The sequence below is a fragment of the Pituophis catenifer genome, unplaced genomic scaffold (assembly GCF_029215685.1).
Source record: "Pituophis catenifer annectens isolate HBS135680 unplaced genomic scaffold, rPitCat1.0.hap2 SCAF_9, whole genome shotgun sequence".
In the NCBI taxonomy this organism is placed as follows: domain Eukaryota; kingdom Metazoa; phylum Chordata; class Lepidosauria; order Squamata; family Colubridae; genus Pituophis; species Pituophis catenifer.
Genome location: NW_027256889.1, coordinates 10,451,300 through 10,470,140, shown reverse-complemented (window position 1 = coordinate 10,470,140; position 18,841 = coordinate 10,451,300). Strand labels below are relative to the sequence as shown.

Below are 18,841 nucleotides of genomic sequence, written 5' to 3'. Positions count from 1 at the left end.
TGGATGATGAATGGCCCCTCCCAGAGGGAATAAAAGAGGAGCGAAAGGGGAGTGGAGTTTGCAGGAGACAATTAGTTCACTTAATTGGTTCGTGACTCTCCGAGACTCCTTGCCAAGTTTTGAAGGTATCGGCCTGCCAACTTTCCAAGCCAGATAAGGTCTGTGACTGTAAATTCACCCTTGAAAGATTTTGCTGAATGTGAATGAGAGAAATTCACAGTAACTTAATAAAAAGGGATTTTTGTCGGGATAAAGAGTCTGCTTCGTGGTTTGGAGAAGAACAATGCTTACCCACTGCTTCATTTAACAACCGTTCAAAGTCATGATCGTTTTTTAGCCAATCAATCCTTGCATTTATGACCCTCGCAACATCCTGCCATCACCGGATCAAAAGTTATGCGCTTTACTTCCAACAAATAGCGTTGATGGAGAATGAAGAACTAAAGTCACAAGTCATGGTCGCATATTGTATTGCTTAATGACCGAATGAGAAGTGAGGTCATAAACCACTCTGTATCATACTTAGCAACAGGGTTGCTGGTCCCAATGTAGTCGCTAACCAAACAACCTTTGCTTTAACAAAACAATAAAAGCTGTATCAGCAATTGCTGGATTTAATCACCCCCAATTTCCATGACTTTGTTTAAAAGTTCATTGCAGTTGATTTGCAACACTCCAGGGCAATGACGTGTTAGGTGTCATTTTAGATGCTACCACAAGAAGGAGCAGCACACATGTAGGTTTGTCATATATGGAGCATCCTGGTTAGGAAAGCAGGCAAGAAAAATGTCTCTAAGTGTCCACAGTGAAATAGACACACAAATCTTGGATAGCAGCACATCTGGTTGTTTTCTTCAACTCTGCAACTTTCCTACTTTTCTTTTTTTATCAGCAAGACTTTGAACAAATTTCCTTTTTAAATTTCAAATCAAAAGCAGGTTGCTGCTTAGAGGTATTTTTTGCTTATTGGAAGCAGGAAAATCTCATTGGATCAGTCCAGAGATGGTGTTTGCATGATTAAGCAATAGGCCTTTCGTGAGGAAGAGGTTCAGCACAGGGGTGGGTTCTAAATTTTTTTACTACCGGTTCTGTGGGCGTAGCTTATTTTTATTTATTTATTTATTTATTTATTATATTTCTATACCGCCTTTCTCCCGTAGGACTCAAAGCGGTGTACAGTCAAGAAAAATATAGACACACAAACAACATAAAATTGCTAATTAAAATTGTTACTTAGTTTGGTCAATTAAATAAAACCCAGAATTAGATAACATTTAAAAAATCATTTGCATGTTTGTATGTTTAGCCCTGCCTGTTGGAACATCAGGGTCTTGAGGGCACGGCGGAAAGCACGGAGATCAGGGATATTCCGTATCTCCGGGGGCAGTTCATTCCAAAGGGTTGGAGCCCCCACGGAGAAGGCCCTCCCCCTGGGAGTCGCCAGTCGACATAATTTGACTGACGGTACCCTGAGTAGTCCCTCCCTGTGAGAACGAACTGGTCGGTGGGAGGCTATTGGTGGCAAAAGACGGTCTCGTAGGTACCCAGGTCCTAAGCCATGGAGCGCTTTAAAGGTGATAAATTTTGTGGGTGTGGCTTGGAGGTCATGTGACTAGATGGGCGTGGCTAACTGGTCAGAGTCATTTCTGGAAGGTCCTCACACTTACGACCAGTCCTCGCACTTACGACCCGACTCATTTGTTTGCTTTTAACACTGATCAGCTGTAGGACGGCCCTTTGAAGCCCCCCGGCAAGAGTTTAAACAGTTTTTTTCCCTCTAGTCATCAGCTGGGACTCAGGAGGCAGCAACGGATTGGGGGTGGGACCAAATAAAAGGTAAGAATAACGTGGGGGGGGGGGGAGAACTGGTTCGGTGACGTGTCGGCTCAGCCAAACCAGACCGAACCGGGAGGAACCCACCACTGGTTCAGCAGTGGTGGGATTCAGCCAGTTCGCACCACTTCAGGAGAACCGGTTGTTAACTTTCTGGCACCCTGGTTGTTGGAAGAAATCATTAGGGCAGAGAACCGATTGTTAAATTACCTGAATCTCACCACTGAGGTTCAGGCCAGAGGTGGGTTTCAGCAGGTTCTGACCAGTTCTGGAGAACCGGTAGCAGAAATTTTGAGTAGTTCGGAGAACCGGTAGTAAAAATTCTGACTAGCCCCGCCCCCATCTATTCTCTGCCTCCCAAGTCCCAGCTGATTGGGAGGAAATGGAGATTTTACAGTATCCTTCCCCTGCCACGCCCACCAAGCCACGCCCACCAAGCCATGCCACGCCCACCAAGCTACACCCACAGAACCGGGAGTAAAAAATTTTGAAACCCACCACTGGTTTAAAGCATAAGCCATGAGCTATATGCTACTTAAGCTAAGTTTAGGCCCCACCTGCTAGCTTTTGCGTACTGTGTGGGTCCCACATGGACTGGATTCTTCAATAAGGAACTTTCCTGTCCTTCCTAGATCTACCTTGCACTGAATCTGGGATTCTGCATGACACATTGAATGGCAAATTAACCACATATGCTAGGGGAAGATCAGCAGTGGGTTTCACACTTTGTTGCTACCGGTTTGCTGCGTGTGTGCATGCTTGCTTTGCACACGCACCTTCCAGTCTCCCACGCATGTGTTTTGCTTGCGCGCGCATCTTTCGCACATGTATCCAGCCTCAAAAACCGTGCCTAAATAGGACGGCATAGATCCGGGGCAGGTGGGCGGGCCCACTTGCGATTTCCGCTACCAGTTCGTCAAAACTGGTACAAACCGGCTGAATACCACCTCTGGGGAAGATGCAATTGGCCAGGAAGGACTAACACGTTGCATGGCAGCTTCACATCTGTCAAAACTCTCTTGCAGCTATAGCCAAATCGTAAGGCTGTACCTTCCTCCTGTGCTTACTCCTGTATTCCTTGTAGCAAGGAAACAATTTTTCCTCTTCTCTGCCGTCATTTCTCTCCCACGCAAAAGCTGGGCAATCCTTATAACCTGAAAGACCAGTCAGACAACTCGCTTGTTCTTTTAGACTTTAAAGAAAAGCAGAGTGCATGCGTCAGAAAGGAAGAGTCGTTAGGATCTGATAGAAAATGCGACCCCAAAATTCTTCAAGGCTCGGGACTTAAGAGAGGATGGAAGTTGCAGTCCCACGCTTCTGGTGAATACCAGGTCAAGTGAAGTTTCTCCAAGGCAACATGCCTTCCTCCATGCAAGGTTATTGGCTCTTCCAATGTCCAAGGGCGTGAGGGATTCCCAAGGGCATGTTCCAATCACTTTAGCTTCAGACGCATCTGGCTCAAGCATCACTTTCACTTTCCAAATGTGCCATTGAACATAGAATAATAAGAGTTGGAAGGGACCTCGGAGGTCTTCTAGTCCAACCCCCTGCTCAAGCAGGAGACTTTAAATCATTTCAGACAAACAGCTGTCCATCCTCTCTCTCTCTCTCTTTTTTTTTAAATTAGATTTATATGCCGCCCTTCTCCGGAGACTCAGGGCGGCTTACAATGCGTTAAGCAATAGCCTTCATACTTTTGTATATTTTATACAAAGTCAGCTTATTGCCCCCACAAACTGGGTCCTCAATTTACCTACCTTAGAAAGGATGGAAGGCTGAGTCAACCTTGAGCCTGGGGAGATTCGAACATGCAATAATTGCAGACAGCTCAATGTTAATAACAGGCTTTTAGTCTGTTGAGCTATCCAAGCCCTCTTTTTTTGAAAGCCTTCAGTGATGGAGCACCCATCACTTCTGAAGGCAAGCGATTCCATTGGTTAATGGCTCTCACTGTTGGGAAATTTCTCCTTAGTTCTAGGTTGCTTCTCTCCTTGACGAGTTTGCAACCATTGTGTCTTGTGTTTGTATTGCTTTGCAAAATACGTTTGACCCCATTGTTACCACCATCATCTTCCTAATTTTGGTAGGCAGCCTGTCTCTTTTGCTCGGGGAAAAAAGGGCCAGTAGCTGAGCTATACACAGACTGCTTTTGCATACCACAGCCACAGGATTTGCAGCTGACATTTAACATAGCAGATGGTGCAGGAAGTGTGGGATCAACATCCTACCAACACAGCTGATTTTTCTCCAGCAGCTGGCAGAGTGATTGTCGTGGCTCAGGACTCAGCTCTGATTCTGAAGAAGCTGCTCCAGCTGAACCTGTGGAATGTCAGCTTCGGGACGCCTGAAACCAGGAATCACCTCGATCCAGGCACCATCAAACAGCTAGAGCGATCAGATGGTGTAAGGACTCCTCAGTGAGTGGCGAGCGGAGCCAAGACATTGAATGAGGCTCAAGCAAGGGAGAAACTCTCTTGGGTAAAGGAAGAAGGGAGAGCAGAATATAGTCAAGAGATGACAGAATTAATTAAGGACTGCTTATACATGGAGCTCGAGGGATGCGGTGGCTCAGTGGCTAAGATGCTGAGCTTGTTGATCGAAAGATCGACAGTTTGAATCCCTAGTGCCGCGTAATGGGGTGAGCTCCCGTCACTTGTCCCAGCTTCTGCCAACCTAGCAGTTCGAAAGCACGTAAAAAATGCAAGTAGAGAAATAAGGATCACCTTTGGTAGGAAGGTAGCAGTGTTCTGTGCACCTTTGGCATTTAGTCATGCTGGTCACATGATCACGGAGACGTCTTCGGATAGCGCTGGCTCTTCAGCTTTGAATGGAGATGAGCACCGCCCCCTAGAGTCGGGAACGACTAGCACATATGTGCAAGGGGAACTTTTACCTTTACCTTTATACATGGAGCTCAGCCCAGGTAGCAAGAAAACTGGGAAGCAGCATTTGAAATCATTTCAAATTTACCTTAATGAATTCTCACCTTTTACATGCTGGCTGGGGCATTCTGGGAGTTGAAGTCCACACATCTTAAAATTGCCAAGTTTGAAAAACACTGCTTTAGGTTGCTGTTTTTCAGCTAAGCCTACCCGTAGTGAAATTAAATGGGGAAGCAGCCCAGATGCCACTCTCAGTTCTTCTTACCAGAAGTTTACTTCTCACCCATGGACCGCCTTTTCCCCCAAAGGGTTCAACATGTCTGAAAAGGACTTGCCTGCCATGTTAGATCTCTGCAACTTCAGTTACACCAGTGGGTCTCAGTGCCAGGACTGTCTGGAGTAAAAGTGCAGACTCAGTGCTAGGACTGTAGCAGAGGTGGGTTTTAGCAAGTTCTGACCAGTTCTGGAGAACCGGTAGCGGAAATTTTGAATAGTTCAGAGAACTGGTAGTAAAAATTCTGACTGGCCCCGGCCCCATCTATTCTCTGCCTCCCAAGTCCCAGATGATCAGGAGGAAATGGATCCTTCCCCTGGAGTGGGGTGGGAATGGAGATTTTACAGTATCCTTCCCCTACCACGCCCACCAACCCACGCCCACAGAACCTGTAGTAAAAACAATTGAAACCCATCATTGGACTGTAGTATAACATCCCCTTGTCTTGGTCAAGGAGCAAATGATTTTGGGGAGCGGGGGGGCAGAGCGGGAAAAATTAAGCAGGAATACAAGTGGTCCTTGACTTACAACAGTTCCTTTAGGGACCGTTCAAAGTTACAACCGCACTGAAAAAAGGACTCATGTGCAATGGCCCCATGATCCATGTGATCAAAATTCAGACGCTTGGCAACTGAGTCACATTTATGACGGTTGCAGTGTCCCGGGGTCATGCGAAGCTCTCTTGTGACCTTCTGACAAACAAAATCCATGGGGGATCCAGATTCACTGAACAACTGGGTTATGCACTGAGTGAGGAAGCTCTATGGTCCAGATCATTCTTAACTTGGGGGTTACTTTGGCCCCTGTTCAGTTCTCTCTTCTAGGCAAGCCAACTAAAGATAATTATAGAAATGTTCACATATATTTCCCCGTCTCTGCTATTCATAGACCTACACATGAATCAAATCCTCCCCCCCCCCTTCCACCCTCTTTGGCTTCAGGTTTACATTTAAACCTTGCCTACACGCTATCAAATATATCACCATTCCCCTCCCCCCCCCATTTTTCTTTAATGCATTTTTTGTGTTCAGATACTTTAGGAACAAGCACTTCCTTATCTGCTTTCAAACAAAATCAGATAACTGGCAGATCAAAAAAGGGCACAGAAGTGCGATGAAAGAGAAATGTTAAAACCAAATTGTGCCAATTCTTTGAACTAGAAAGCAAGAGCAACTGAAGACGTTTGATCAGTGAGCAAAGTATGTTTATTAAACCAGTTGTGCACAGACACACATACATTTTCCAAATAATTCGGATGAGACGGCGGGAAACTCTCAAGGTGTACATGAACTTCTTTAATATATATATATATGTAACAAAGCATTTGGCCTCTGTCTCCAATATAACAAGATGCAAAAGGCATATATTGGCACATCAACTGCAATTCCAAATGTGTTCAAGCTGATCAGGAATATAAGGCCATAGTTGCAAAACATGGAATTCCCTGCAAATGAATGAATAGGGCAGACAGCTTTATATACAGGGAAGGGAAAACATATACAGTAGTGGCCAAAATTGTGGAAACCTTTTGGGAAAAATGTATTTTTGAGGTTTGATGGTTAATAACACCACTTTTTTTTTTTTTTTGGAGTTTTACGATAATCCTATTCCACTGCTGGAATGGCCTGGGAATAGCCCAGACCTTAACCTAATTGAAAATCTATGGAACCGACTAAAGAAACTTGTTAGTCAGAAGCGACCCAGCAAAAAAAACCCAGTTAATAGAAGCCATCATTCAATCTTGGTTTTACATTATAACAGCTGCAGAACTCAAAAGACTTGGTTCACTCCATGGGAAGATGTTGTAAGGCCGTAATTCATGCTAAAGGTTACCCAACTAAGTATTAACTGACGTGATAATTTTTGTATACCTCGTTTTTTCTACGTGTTTCACTTTTCTTCTTTATACTGTAACTGCTATTCTAATAGCAAATCCTTCATAAAAGTTATTGCATTACATTCTTGATTAAATTATCTTTCCATTGATATATAATTTTATGCTATTACTCTCTCTCTCCCTCTATATATATGCATTATTAGCTAGTTTTAGAAAATACACTTTTTCCAAAAAGTTTCCACAATTTTGGCCAGTACCGTAAAATGAGCTTTTATTTGTGTTACTTACAGGGATTTTGGAGAGGGCTCTGCTTATCAAGTGATTAAAATATACAGTAGAGAAAGCTCTATTTTATTGAAGCATTATTTTCCTTCCAAATATTCTTGCTTTCAGCATTTCAAAGTAAAGCAGCAGCAAATCTGCACAGCTAAATGGGATTTTAATTGCATCCAGTGTCTGAACTGCCTGTACAAGACCTGAATCTAGATGGAGGGTCTCTCTCGTGGTTAGCTTTTGCTCTATACACTGAGTTGTAACTAGCACTTTTTTTTTTGTTTTTGTCATTTCCGTTTGGTGGTAGAAAAACTGCAAGGTATTTTAACAAATAGAGCAGAAAATGGAATTAGCTGAAAAAGAGGACAAGCCAGTTATAATTTTGACATTCCCATAATCCTGCCCCTGAAAAGTGCTGCACCGGGATGACTCATAGGGGAATTATGGGAAGGAAAGTCAACCCGACATCCTAAATCAGTGATTCTCTCAACCTTAGCAACTTTTTATGATGTGTGCACTTCAATTCCCTGAATTCCTCAGCTAGGAGTTGAAGTCCATTCATCTTGAAGTTGCCAAGGTTGAGAGACATTGTCCTAGAGTAGACCAAGATTCTAAATGTCCCCTCACGTCTGCAATGTAATAGGAGATGCAATTTCACCCACCCGTTGGTATTTGCCTTCCAAATTTAGGCCAAAGGGTCTCTTTCAGAGGTGGAATTCAGCCGGTTCAGACTGGTTCACCCAAACCAGTAGCAGAGATCACGGGTGGCCACGCCCACCTGCCCGTTTCTATGTCATCCTATTTAGCCACGTTTTCGAGGCTGGGCGCATGTGCAGAAGTTGCGTGTGTGAGCGAACTGGTGGTAACAATATCTGAAACCCACCTCTGGTCTCTTTGGGATACTTTCACCCAACCCTCAAGAAGATTCATTCAATGTTGGTCAGGGATTTGTGTGAGAAGAGGTCAGTTTTCACAGCTAGGATGGTCACGACCAACAATGTTGTCAACATCCACTTCCTTTAGCACCACCAACTGGCCAAAGAAAGAATTGCAGATATCCAGGAAAACATAGGATGGGTCAGGGAAGATTACTTACATGTAGATCTTACTTAATGACTGTCCTGTTTAGAGACCTTTTGAAGATTACTTACAGGCAGATCTCACTTAATGACTGTCCTGTTTAGAGGCCTTTTGAAGTTTCAGCGGCACTGAAAAAGTCACTTTACACCAGTCCTTGAATCTACAACTGCTGCAATTTCCCATAGTCACCTGCACACTTCACTGCTGGCTTCCAATAAGCAGAAACCAGCGGTAAAATTGCAAGTTGTTCATCATATCATGTTTCGCTTAACCACTGAACAGAAAGCGACACTGTAAGCCCATTGCAGTCACATGATGTTTCGCTTAGCAAATGTAATGGCAAGTGGGAATGACTTTGGGAGAGGGGATGGGCTGGAGAGAGATGCAGCCTTGAGAACCACCAGATAAGAGGGTACAGCCCTCAGCTGCATAACGGGCAGAGAAAGAAACTCAGAAAGGATCCTTCTTAACTTCCCAAGCTGTAAAAGAGACGGCGGGCGAGTTGTCCTTTCAGACTTGCAAGATTCTGTTAACGGAGCCTTATAATAAAGTAGAATTCACTCTCCTGGTTATGTTTCCTTGTCTGTTTTACCAGGAAGGCTGGCAATGACCTCCATTGTGGTCACTAAGTGAGGACTACTTGTAATAAGGTCTGACTTCTAAAAGAGGTCCAGAACTCTAGGGCCTGGTGGCTCAGCAGACTGATAGCATTGTGATTAACACCAGCTGTCTGCAATTACTGTTAAGTTCGAATCTCGCCAAGGCTCAAGGTTGACTCAGCCTTCCATCCTTTCTAAGGTAGGTAAATTGAGGACCCAGTTGTGGGGGCAATAAGATGACTTTGTATAAATATACAAAAGGATGAAGGCTATTGCTGAGCACATTGTAAGCCGCCCTGAGTCTCCGGAGAAGGGCGGCATATAAATCAAATTAAAAAAAACAAAACAACAGGGGGGCAATTTGATTTTTAATGGGAGGTAATTTGAACCTTGTTTAAACCAAATTAATGGCCTTTTAGGCTTCCTCCGCGTGAGTAGAGTTCATTTTTTGAGTAAAGTAAGAATTATATGTCACGGGGGGAGGGGGCATCGGGATGTTAGAGATGCTTAGGTGGGACATGGCCCAAAAAAAGCTGGGAACCACTGGTATAGACTGTTGGGGGGGTGGGGAGATTAGGTGCTGTTCCTAACAAAATATAAAAATTGAAGGTTTAATTGCAACATCTTACTATGAAAACAACTGTAAATCCAATAAAGGCCATGAAGGAAGTAAATGCAAATTATATTAAAAGGGGAAAACTCATACAAGCACCCTAAGATCTAGGCATGAATAGGAATCAAGAGGAAAAATTGATACGTGGCTGATCGCATTGTCCATTACTTTAAGAATCAATCCAAAGAACACATACGTGTCCTTTACGTAAGTTTGCAATTGGAAACTTTTGTGGATTTCCACAACCACATACCTTGGCAAAAGCAAGTTGGTAGTAAAGACAACAACCAAGGCAACAGAAGAGCAGTGAATGGGGCAAATTCCTACACGGCAATGATAAAAGTTAGCATAAATGCATTGATAAGATTACCTAGTGTGGCAATGAAACGTTTACAAGAACATCATCATGCTGAGAGAGCACCAAGGACTCTTACAATTCAACCTTGAACTACAAATATTCTCTATCGATAGTTAGAATAAAAAATAAAAACCATGCAAGATACATTTTCACTTCCAGAGATCCTGCCTTCTCTGTTTCTGGTATTTGACATCGTGACAAACAGAACCTCAACTTCTAGCCAATTTTAAAAGGAAAATTAAGACCAAATATTTGGATGAGAGTTTTGAAACCAAGATCTCTGGAAAATTATGTCAGAAAAACCACCAGCCCCAAACCCAACACCAAATTCTGCAATCACAAAATGTACATTTACCCAGAAAATGTAGGAGATGGCCAGGCTGAGCCTGAGGGAGGGGTCAAACACATCATCAGTCTCGAGTCCTTTCGTGCCCACAAGAGATCTAAGTCCAGCCCAACTTGAATTCCTTCTATTCTTATCTCCCGCTAATTTCCCTTGGTCCTTAGTAGTTCAGATTCTTGTAATGAGCTCAAGCTTACAGTAAAACTTTATACCCATTTGAACTGTCTGGATCTCCTGAATCTCCTGGCGCTTGACAGAAAATAAGCAATTGCAAACTCCTTTGTGGTATGATATTTTTTTTTCATGCTTCTGTACAGTTTACATAAAGCCCTGAATTCTTTGGCATACAGATTTTGCTTTGGGTTGGATCGAACATATTTTAAGAGGAAGAAGCATAAATTCACAGCCTTGAGTGATGCTGATCCCTATTCTACAGGATGTCTTGACTGCCAGAAGGACTAGAAATTAAACTCTTTGTTTAGGGTTCCTTTCAACAAATTGGGAGCCGGGACCAGATATCACCTTTCCTGCAGGTTCCCTGAATTCATCAGCAGAATTAACTGCCTTCCTGCGTTAAGGTTGCACCGTTATTTTCGAATCACGCTAAGCCAGTGAGTGACATTTGAGGAGACCCCCTTCCAGCTTGTGAAAAGAAGCAGAGAAGTCCAGGCCAAGCTAAAACCTAATCTGAATTCAAGTGTCATTAAAAAGCTAATTAAATACAATCTGGAAGATTACTGCCCGTGGGTCTCACAATATTCAACAACATTCAGGATTACAATTTAAGTGGCCTCTTTTAGAACTGTTGCACCAAGGGAGGGAGGGAGGGGATGCAGGTGGCTGTGGAGCTTCAAGTTGTGCCATGTTAGCCAAGTCTTTGCAGGTGAGACTGGGGGGGAGGGAGGGGGGCAGGAAAACCAACTACTAGCATTCTACCTTTTCTAGAATTTTCAAGAGAGACAAATGTGAAGGTTAAGAGTTATTTGGAGTTCCACGTAAACTGACTGCAAAGCCCAGGCATTTTATGCATTCTGGACAGCAGTCACAGAAAGGCAAGATCTGTATAAAACTGGACACTTTAAATGCAACTCCCTTCTGGGGGAATCCAGAGGGGAGATCCTAAGCATGCTTACTTGACAGTCAGCCCCACTGAATTCAGGGGGGACGTCCTTCTAAGGAAGCATACACTGATAAAGAGGTGGCACTTCATAACCCGAGTGGGACAACTCAACTCTAATCACACACAAGACAAGCTGCCTTCAATCAATTGAAATGCTGCTCGCTCAACTTTTTATTATTAACATGGGGGTGGGGGAGCCTTCGAACCTGAGACACGAAACCCTCTTTTTTCCAATGCAGAGAACAAGCTTTTGTGCAGCGTAATGGTTCTCTCGTGTATGGTGTCACTTTTGGTTCTGGCCCCGGCGTGGGAGCGAAAACATGAAACCCATCGATTTTTCACACATCAATTACACAATGGAGGAGGGGAGGGGAGGGGAGGGAACAGCCGTGAGGATCATCCTGAGGTGAGAGGTGCTTTTCCATATCCAAGGCCTTTTCAGGCCCTTCACATCCCTGAAGGAGACTGGGAACTGGTTGCGTTCGGAGAAGCGCTGGAGGGAGGACTATGTAGGTGGGTTTCCTTGTAGACAAACCAAGCGCTGCCAGCCCACAGAATCAGGTTGAGGAAGCCAACGACCTAAGAGGAAACAGAAAGCGGGAAAGGTAAAAGATTTTTAGGTCTAAGCAGCCCAGTTCATTTCAAATGGAAGCACAAAATGTTTTAATGATGGCCAAGTTTTGTTTCTCTCAACAAAATATTGCCGGAGATATTTATTTATTTATTTATTGATTGACTGATTGATTCAATTTATATGCCGCCCTTTTCCAGAGACTCAGGGCGGCTTACAATGCATTAAGCAATAGCCTTCATACTTTTGTATATACCTGCTTAGTAGGGCTTTCGCCCCCCCCCCCAAGCAGTGTTCTTTTTTATACAAAGTCATCTTATTGCCCCCACAAACCGGGTCCTCATTTTACCTATCTCGAAAGGATGGAAGGCTGAGTCAACCTTGAGCCTGGTGAGATTTGAACTTGCAGTAATTGCAGGCAGCTGGTGTTACTTAACAGTGCTTTAGTCTGCTGCGCCACCAAGGCTTTGAGATATTATGTCTCAAAATTGCTGGAACCTCAGAGTCCTACTGTAGAAGGCTGCAGTATGGGAAATAACTATATCTCCGCAAGTACTGCAGTGGCACACGTAACACTTTACCAATGTTCATTGGGGGATGTGTGTGCATGTTCACACCAAATTTCATCGAAATCCGTGATGATCAAGCAGGGAACCCCCAGACCACTTGACATGGAATGACCCACTTTCTGTAATAACTGCCCGTGTATTTCCAGGGGGTGAGCAAATCATAGTTTGCACAAGGTCCCAGAAGCACCACAATGAGGCATCTTAATTCCCCCAGAACTGCATGACCGATATTTGAGTAATAGATGGTTAAAAACACGTGGCATGTTTGCCAGCTGTTTTCACATCAGGAAATGAAAGTAAGATACGCCCTCACCTTGCCCCAGGCTCAACCCATGGAAAGTAGCTAGCAATCAAAATGGAAAGGCTCAGAATATGCTCTTCCTAAAAATAAAATTGGCTCCCTTTATTTGCATGACATTTTGACAGCATGGCCCTCCTGAGTCTTTGCAAGAGCTGCTGGCATCCGTGCCAAAGAAAATGTGTCTCCAGTTACAAAACGTTGTGATGAATGTTATCTGCTTCAGCATTTCGGCATTTCATCGTGGCCACCTTCCTGAGAAATTGGCCTACCATTTTTCCCCTGAAATATTCCTGATTTTAACAAATAAACACATCCTAGATTTCTTTTCCAACTCCAAAGGGCTCTATGTCGAGCCCGAATTTGACATTTGTGTAGCCAATTTATTTAGCTCTCTAGTATACTCATTCATTCCTTTTCTTTCTCTTTACTATGTAGTGGGGGGGTGGGGGGGTTTCCGGGCTCGCTACATTCTTAAGGTGGGGGGAAGGAGCAAATAGATAGTGAGGATTGTTTTGGCTAGGTGACTTTCTTTCCCGTGGGAACAGAGGCTGCTCCTGGTGAGAATGGAAGGTGGAGTTTAACGACCAGGTCATTTGCTAATGACCATGGTAAAAAGCTCATAAAATTGTGACTCGACCCACATTACTTAGCGACAAAAGCTAAGTAAGTCAAAAGAACTACCTGCATATTTTTAAAGTTGTACTTCTTGGGATCACAACAGATACTGTATCGATGTTCTAAAACAATATTTTTCAAATTTGGCAATATTAAGATGCAAGGACTTCAACTCCCAGAATCCTCCAGCACTCACACCTTTAAAATTGCCAAGTCTGAAAAACACCAATATAAAAATACCGGTAGTCCTCCACTTACAACAGTTTGTTTAGTTGACTGTTCAAAGTTACAACAACTGAAACAAGTGATACCAAACATTAATGAACACTATGGGTGTTAAGTTAAACCCAATGTTCGCCGTGGGGCGTTTTTGCCAGAAACTGGAAGTAAATGCCAGTTTTCAGTAAAAATGTCACCAACTGCAGTCACGTGACTCAAGGACGACTGCAAATAGCCATAAATGGGAATGCCGAGTGCCTGAAATGCAATTACTGGCCTGCAGGGGGCAGAGCAGACATTGGAACTTCAAAACTGGGGAATAAGTACCTTTTTGGGGAGGGTGTGTCAATCATAATTTTTCAATGGTTACTAAGTGACCGGTCACAAGTTGAAGACTGCTTGTAGAGTACTTCCTACAAAACTCACGCCACCTTTCCAAAACCATAAAGTTCTAAAAAATTTTAGAACCCAAAAGTTTTTCAAGTTGTGCCTATGGAACCCATCCAATTTTCATATTCCTCACCATGTCCTAAAGAGTTGTGTATGAATTCAAATTTCAAGCATGCCCAAACACGCTCTAGTACAAAACACACCTCAGAGAGGCATGTTCCTAAATAAATACAGAGAACTCTTATTTCTGATGGTTTAGCTAGAGCCGCCTGGGCAACCTGAATAACTTGGTACCTGGAAGCGCCCTTTGCCCACTTCCCAAGCTCCCTCACCCTTTCAAAGAACACATCCCCCCCCGCCTTTTCTGAATTCAGAATTCTGCTCTCTGTTCCTTTCCCAGCAGCAGCTGCTTAGAAGATATATGATGGTCAAGAAAGTGAAAAACATGAAAAACAGGAGGTCAGAATTAAGAAAAAGTCAAAATAAGATAAGGTTCCTAAATTCGTGTTTAACTTCAACCCTACTGCTAGTTTTAGCTAGGGTTAGGGTCAGGGGTGGGCTTCAAAAATTTTAGCAAGGGGTTCTCTGCCCGGTTGCTGTGTGGGTGTGGCCATGTCGGCCTCCTGCACCATAGTGGGGGGGGGCGTGTTTTTGCCCTCCCCGGGCTCTGGAGACTTTCTTCAAGCCCGTGAGGGTGAAAATGGCCTCCCCAGGCTCCGGAGGCCCTTTGGAGGCCGGAAACGGGCCCGTTTCTGACCTTCCTGAACTTCCGGTAGGCCTGTTTTTTGCCTTCCCCGAGGCTCTGCGCGCACTCTGCACTTACCTGCATCCAAAACGGGCCACGTGGGGACTCCTGGAAGGGGAGGGGGCGGGGCCAGCCAGGAGTGGGATTTGGGGGTTCTCTGAACTGCAAAGAAAATTAGCTAGAGGTTCTCCCGAACCCCTGCGAACCCCCAGCAGCCCACCTCTGGTTAGGGTTAGGGTTTCAGCTGCATTATTAGCCTAGTATTCTATCTCCAACAGAGACTGACCAAGAATCTTTGGCAACCTCATATCAATGGCAGCCCTGCCCCTTCCCCGTTCCTTCCCCCCTGTACCCCATTGCCTACGTACCACAGACACATTCAAGGATCCCATCCTCCTGATTTCATTGAAATGGCAAAGCCCAGGTTGTGAAGTACAATAGTCATTTCCCGTAACTATGCTGGGGCCAGTGGATGCTTTGATATCGACAAGTGCCTTCGCCCAGGCCGATGTGCTGACCAACCACAGGAAAGCAATGATGACTGTAAAGATGAAGTCCTGGAGAAGGAGGAAAGATAAGAGGCTTCAGGAAAAAAAAAAAAAAAGATCAAGTAGATCGATTCTACCATTTCAAGGACTAACATTTACCATGTCATAACTCTGGGATCCATCAAAAACTTATTGACCAAAGAATGGCCCAAACTTTCTGAATGCAAAATTTGAGCGGGTGGGCATGCTAGCAAACATCTATCGCAGGCGCTGCCTTGTTGATCAGGATGCATTTTTGATCTACAGAAAAAAATGCCACTCACCACAGTTCCTGGAATCCGGCGGCAAGAGAAAGAGGAAGAAAGATTTACTATTATGGTTAGATATTTCTCTGAAGGATGCAGGATCTGTTCTTAGCATCAGAGTTAACTGTTCCATTGCACCCAGCTGCCTAGGCATAGAGCCTAGGCACACTCACAAAAGGCATAGAGCAAGGGACAGAGATAAGAGGAAAGCTAGGTTTTTACAAAATTCACCAAGAGTGAGCAAGTGAATCTTAAGGCTTAAAAAAAAATATCTTTTGTTGGGGAATTGCCAGTTATGCTGGAAGGAGGGGTAAAGCAAGGCCCTAGCTTGGAGTCCTTGCACAGCAATAAGCAGCATAAGTTTGACCTGCTCCAAGATCCATGAAGCCTTACTTGCTCATTCCCAGTGGAAGGCAAGCAGTCTGGTGAGATTCTTGTAACATAGGCAACAGGCAATAAAGTTGCTGACTTTAGCTATTTACAAGTGGCTCTGGTTGCTTGTACCTGACACTCTTCTTGCTTTTATTCAAAATAACTGTGTTCCCTATAACATTTATCTTCTAATAGAGGGAAATATACTGCTCAAAAAAATAAAGGGAACACAAGGAGAAGGCATCCGAGATCTGAATGAATGAAATAGCCTTATTAAATACTTTGTTCTTTACATACAGTAGTTTATATACTGCTCAAACAACTAAAGGGAACACAAAACTACTGTATGTAACGAACAAAGTATTTAATAAGGCTATTTCATTCATTCAGATCTCGGATGTCTTCTGCTTGTGTTCCCTTTATTTTTTTGAGCAGTGTATATTCGTACTGGAGAAATACCATTAGAATAATGGCTTTTAAAATGTACTTTTAAAAACAGGCTTTTAAAAAGAGACATGTGATTCAGTGGGGGGTAAATGAATGACGAAAGCCCAAGTTATGATAAATCCTTGGACTGCTCAAGATTAATAAAACAGCCTCAGTTAAATAATCATATGTTCGCTTTAATTACCCCACCTTTCCAGCAACAAAGGGCAGAAGCGGGGTGAAATCCGGCAGGTTCTGGAGAACCGGTAGTGGAAATTTTTATTAGTTCGGAGAACTGGCAAATACCACCTGTGGCTGTGTCCCAGAATGGGGTGGAAATGGAAGTTTTGCAGTATCCTTCCCCTGCCACGCCCACCAAACCACACCACACCCACCAAACCATGCCCACAGAACCGGCAGTAAAAAAATGTGGATTTCACCACTGGGCAGAAGCCTTGTTCGCTTTTGAAAGCTTGTTGACAAAAAGAAGGGAGACTAATCCCGCCTTAAGCAAGAAAGCCAGCTGGGTGACTTTGGGCCAGTCCCTCTGTCTCAGTCCAATAAACCTCACAGGATTCTTGTGGGGAAAAATAGGAGAAGGGAGTATTATGTATGCCTTGACTGTTCATAAAAATAAATAATTTGGGATATAAATTAAAAATAAATAAATAAAAATAAAAGAGTTACCTAGTTTGGGTAATGAAACCTCTGCAAGAAAACAAACAAACTCAGAGGTCACCAAGGATCCTGACCCTTATGTCAACCCTGAGCTACAAATATTCTCCTTTATTAGTAAAAAAACCCCCAAAACTATATGCTCAATAAATTAATCTTAGGGATAAAAGACACTCATGTTTTTTTTTTCCATCCGTGAAATATGCACATCAGAGCCACAGTGGTGCAGTGGTTAGAGGGCAGTACTCCAGACTACTTCTGCTGATTGCCGGCTGCCTGTAATTTGACAGTTCGAATCTCACCAGGCTCAAGGTTGACTCAGCCTTCCATCCTTCCGAGGTGGGTCAAATGAGGACCCAGATTGTTGGGGGCCATAGGCTGACTCTGTAAACTGCTTAGAGAGGGCTGTAAAAGCACTGTAAAGTGGTATATAAGTCTAAGTGCTATTGCTATACCTCCAGCCAGTGCTATAAATAACAGAAAAACAATGTAAAAAGCCAAATCATGTTGACTTACAACCATGGGGAGTTTTCCAGCACCTCGATACAAGTGCATGTAACCGAGGTACAGAATTAAGGCTGCAATGCAGTACAGGAACACGAGAACTGCAAAAGTGACGAAGAACTCCGCCGAGGAGGAGAAATCTCCCACCAAGTAGCTGGGCTTGGGCCAAGTATTGTTGCAATTTATTCCTGGGGCCAGAGGTCCAAAGGAAATTTTGTTCAACCTGGTGACAAGAAGAAAAAGCTGACACTTACATGTCTTTGCCCATGCAGAAATATTGCAATTTATTTCAAACATTTTTTTTTATTAAGTATTATAAAATACAAAATACAAAAGTAAATAAAAGAAAAACGAGGAGGGAAGGGAAAGGGGGAAGAGAAGCAAGGAAAGGTAGGGAAAAGAAAAGAAAAAGAAACACTGACCTCCGACTCCCTCTGTTGCAGTAAAATAAGGCATTAGCATCAAATCACAGCTTTTTGTTTTTCCATAATAACATGAACAAGCCATTTCTATAAAGATCTATCAATCTAATCTATAAAACCCAAAGTCAAAAGTACATTCTTTTCCACATCAAGCACGAAATTTCAGAAATGGTTTCCATGTGGAAACAAAAGTACTTATAGTGGTCAGTTTGGCCATTTCCACCAACTCCACCAACTTCTGCAACCATTCGTCCATGGTAGGTATCAAAGTGTCCTCCCATTTTTGCGCATACAATAGGTCTAACTGTTGTCAACATGTATAGTCACAAAGCTCCAAATTTTTTCTCCAGTTCTTTTTCCATTAGTCCCAAAAGGAAAAATTCTGGTTGCAACTTACATACCGGTACTTACCTCAGAGGTACAAAAGTGAGTATACAAGAGCAGGACTTGCAAAGTAATGGGTGTGTCATAATTTCAACATAATTTTGATTCGCTGGGAATGTCCACCTGTTTCTACCAGAATACGTTCCCACAAAGAGGGAAGCTTCTTTGTCTCCAGCAATTTTTTGTACTGATCCAAGTTTCTTTAAGTGTTTTCAGATCAGGTGTGTTTTTATGCAGAAGATTTTATATTTAAATCTGAAAATACTTGGGCAGGACACAGATAGTCCTCAGGTTACAACAGCAATTGGGACCAAGACTGCCGTCACTAAGAAATGCTGTCAGAAAGCACCACATCATGTGAATGCATCGCTTAGCCATGACAATCCTGGTTGCCATCATAATCCCAAGATATGCAGCTCATTAAGCAGGAAATGATGGGAATCCCAGGTAAGGAGCATCCACCGGCCGTTGGGGAGGGGGTGCTACAGGGGTGGGTGGGAGGCTTGCACAGGCCACTTGCAAACTGGGGGAGGCCAGGGGAAAGGATGGTGCTACAATACCGTTTGACCACAGTGATGCCAGGGAAATAAATGGCATCATGCCATGTGAGTGCAGGGAGCCCAGGGAAATGGATGGCATAACA

At 43.6% G+C, this 18,841-nt stretch overlaps 1 protein-coding gene across 1 annotated transcript in view; it reads right to left on the bottom strand.

The window, feature by feature from the left end:
• Nucleotides 1-6,185: 6,185 nt before the first annotated feature.
• LOC139321467 (synaptophysin-like protein 1) overlaps nt 6,186-18,841 on the bottom strand; it is a 28,181-nt gene continuing 15,525 nt past the window's right edge. The window contains exons 3-5 of the mRNA XM_070950191.1: nt 17,405-17,615; nt 14,991-15,179; nt 6,186-11,791 (exon numbers count right to left, since the gene is read on the bottom strand). Coding sequence (XP_070806292.1) covers nt 11,660-11,791; nt 14,991-15,179; nt 17,405-17,615 — 532 coding nt within the window. The 3' untranslated portion in view covers nt 6,186-11,659. The remainder of the gene's footprint in view (nt 11,792-14,990; nt 15,180-17,404; nt 17,616-18,841) is intronic.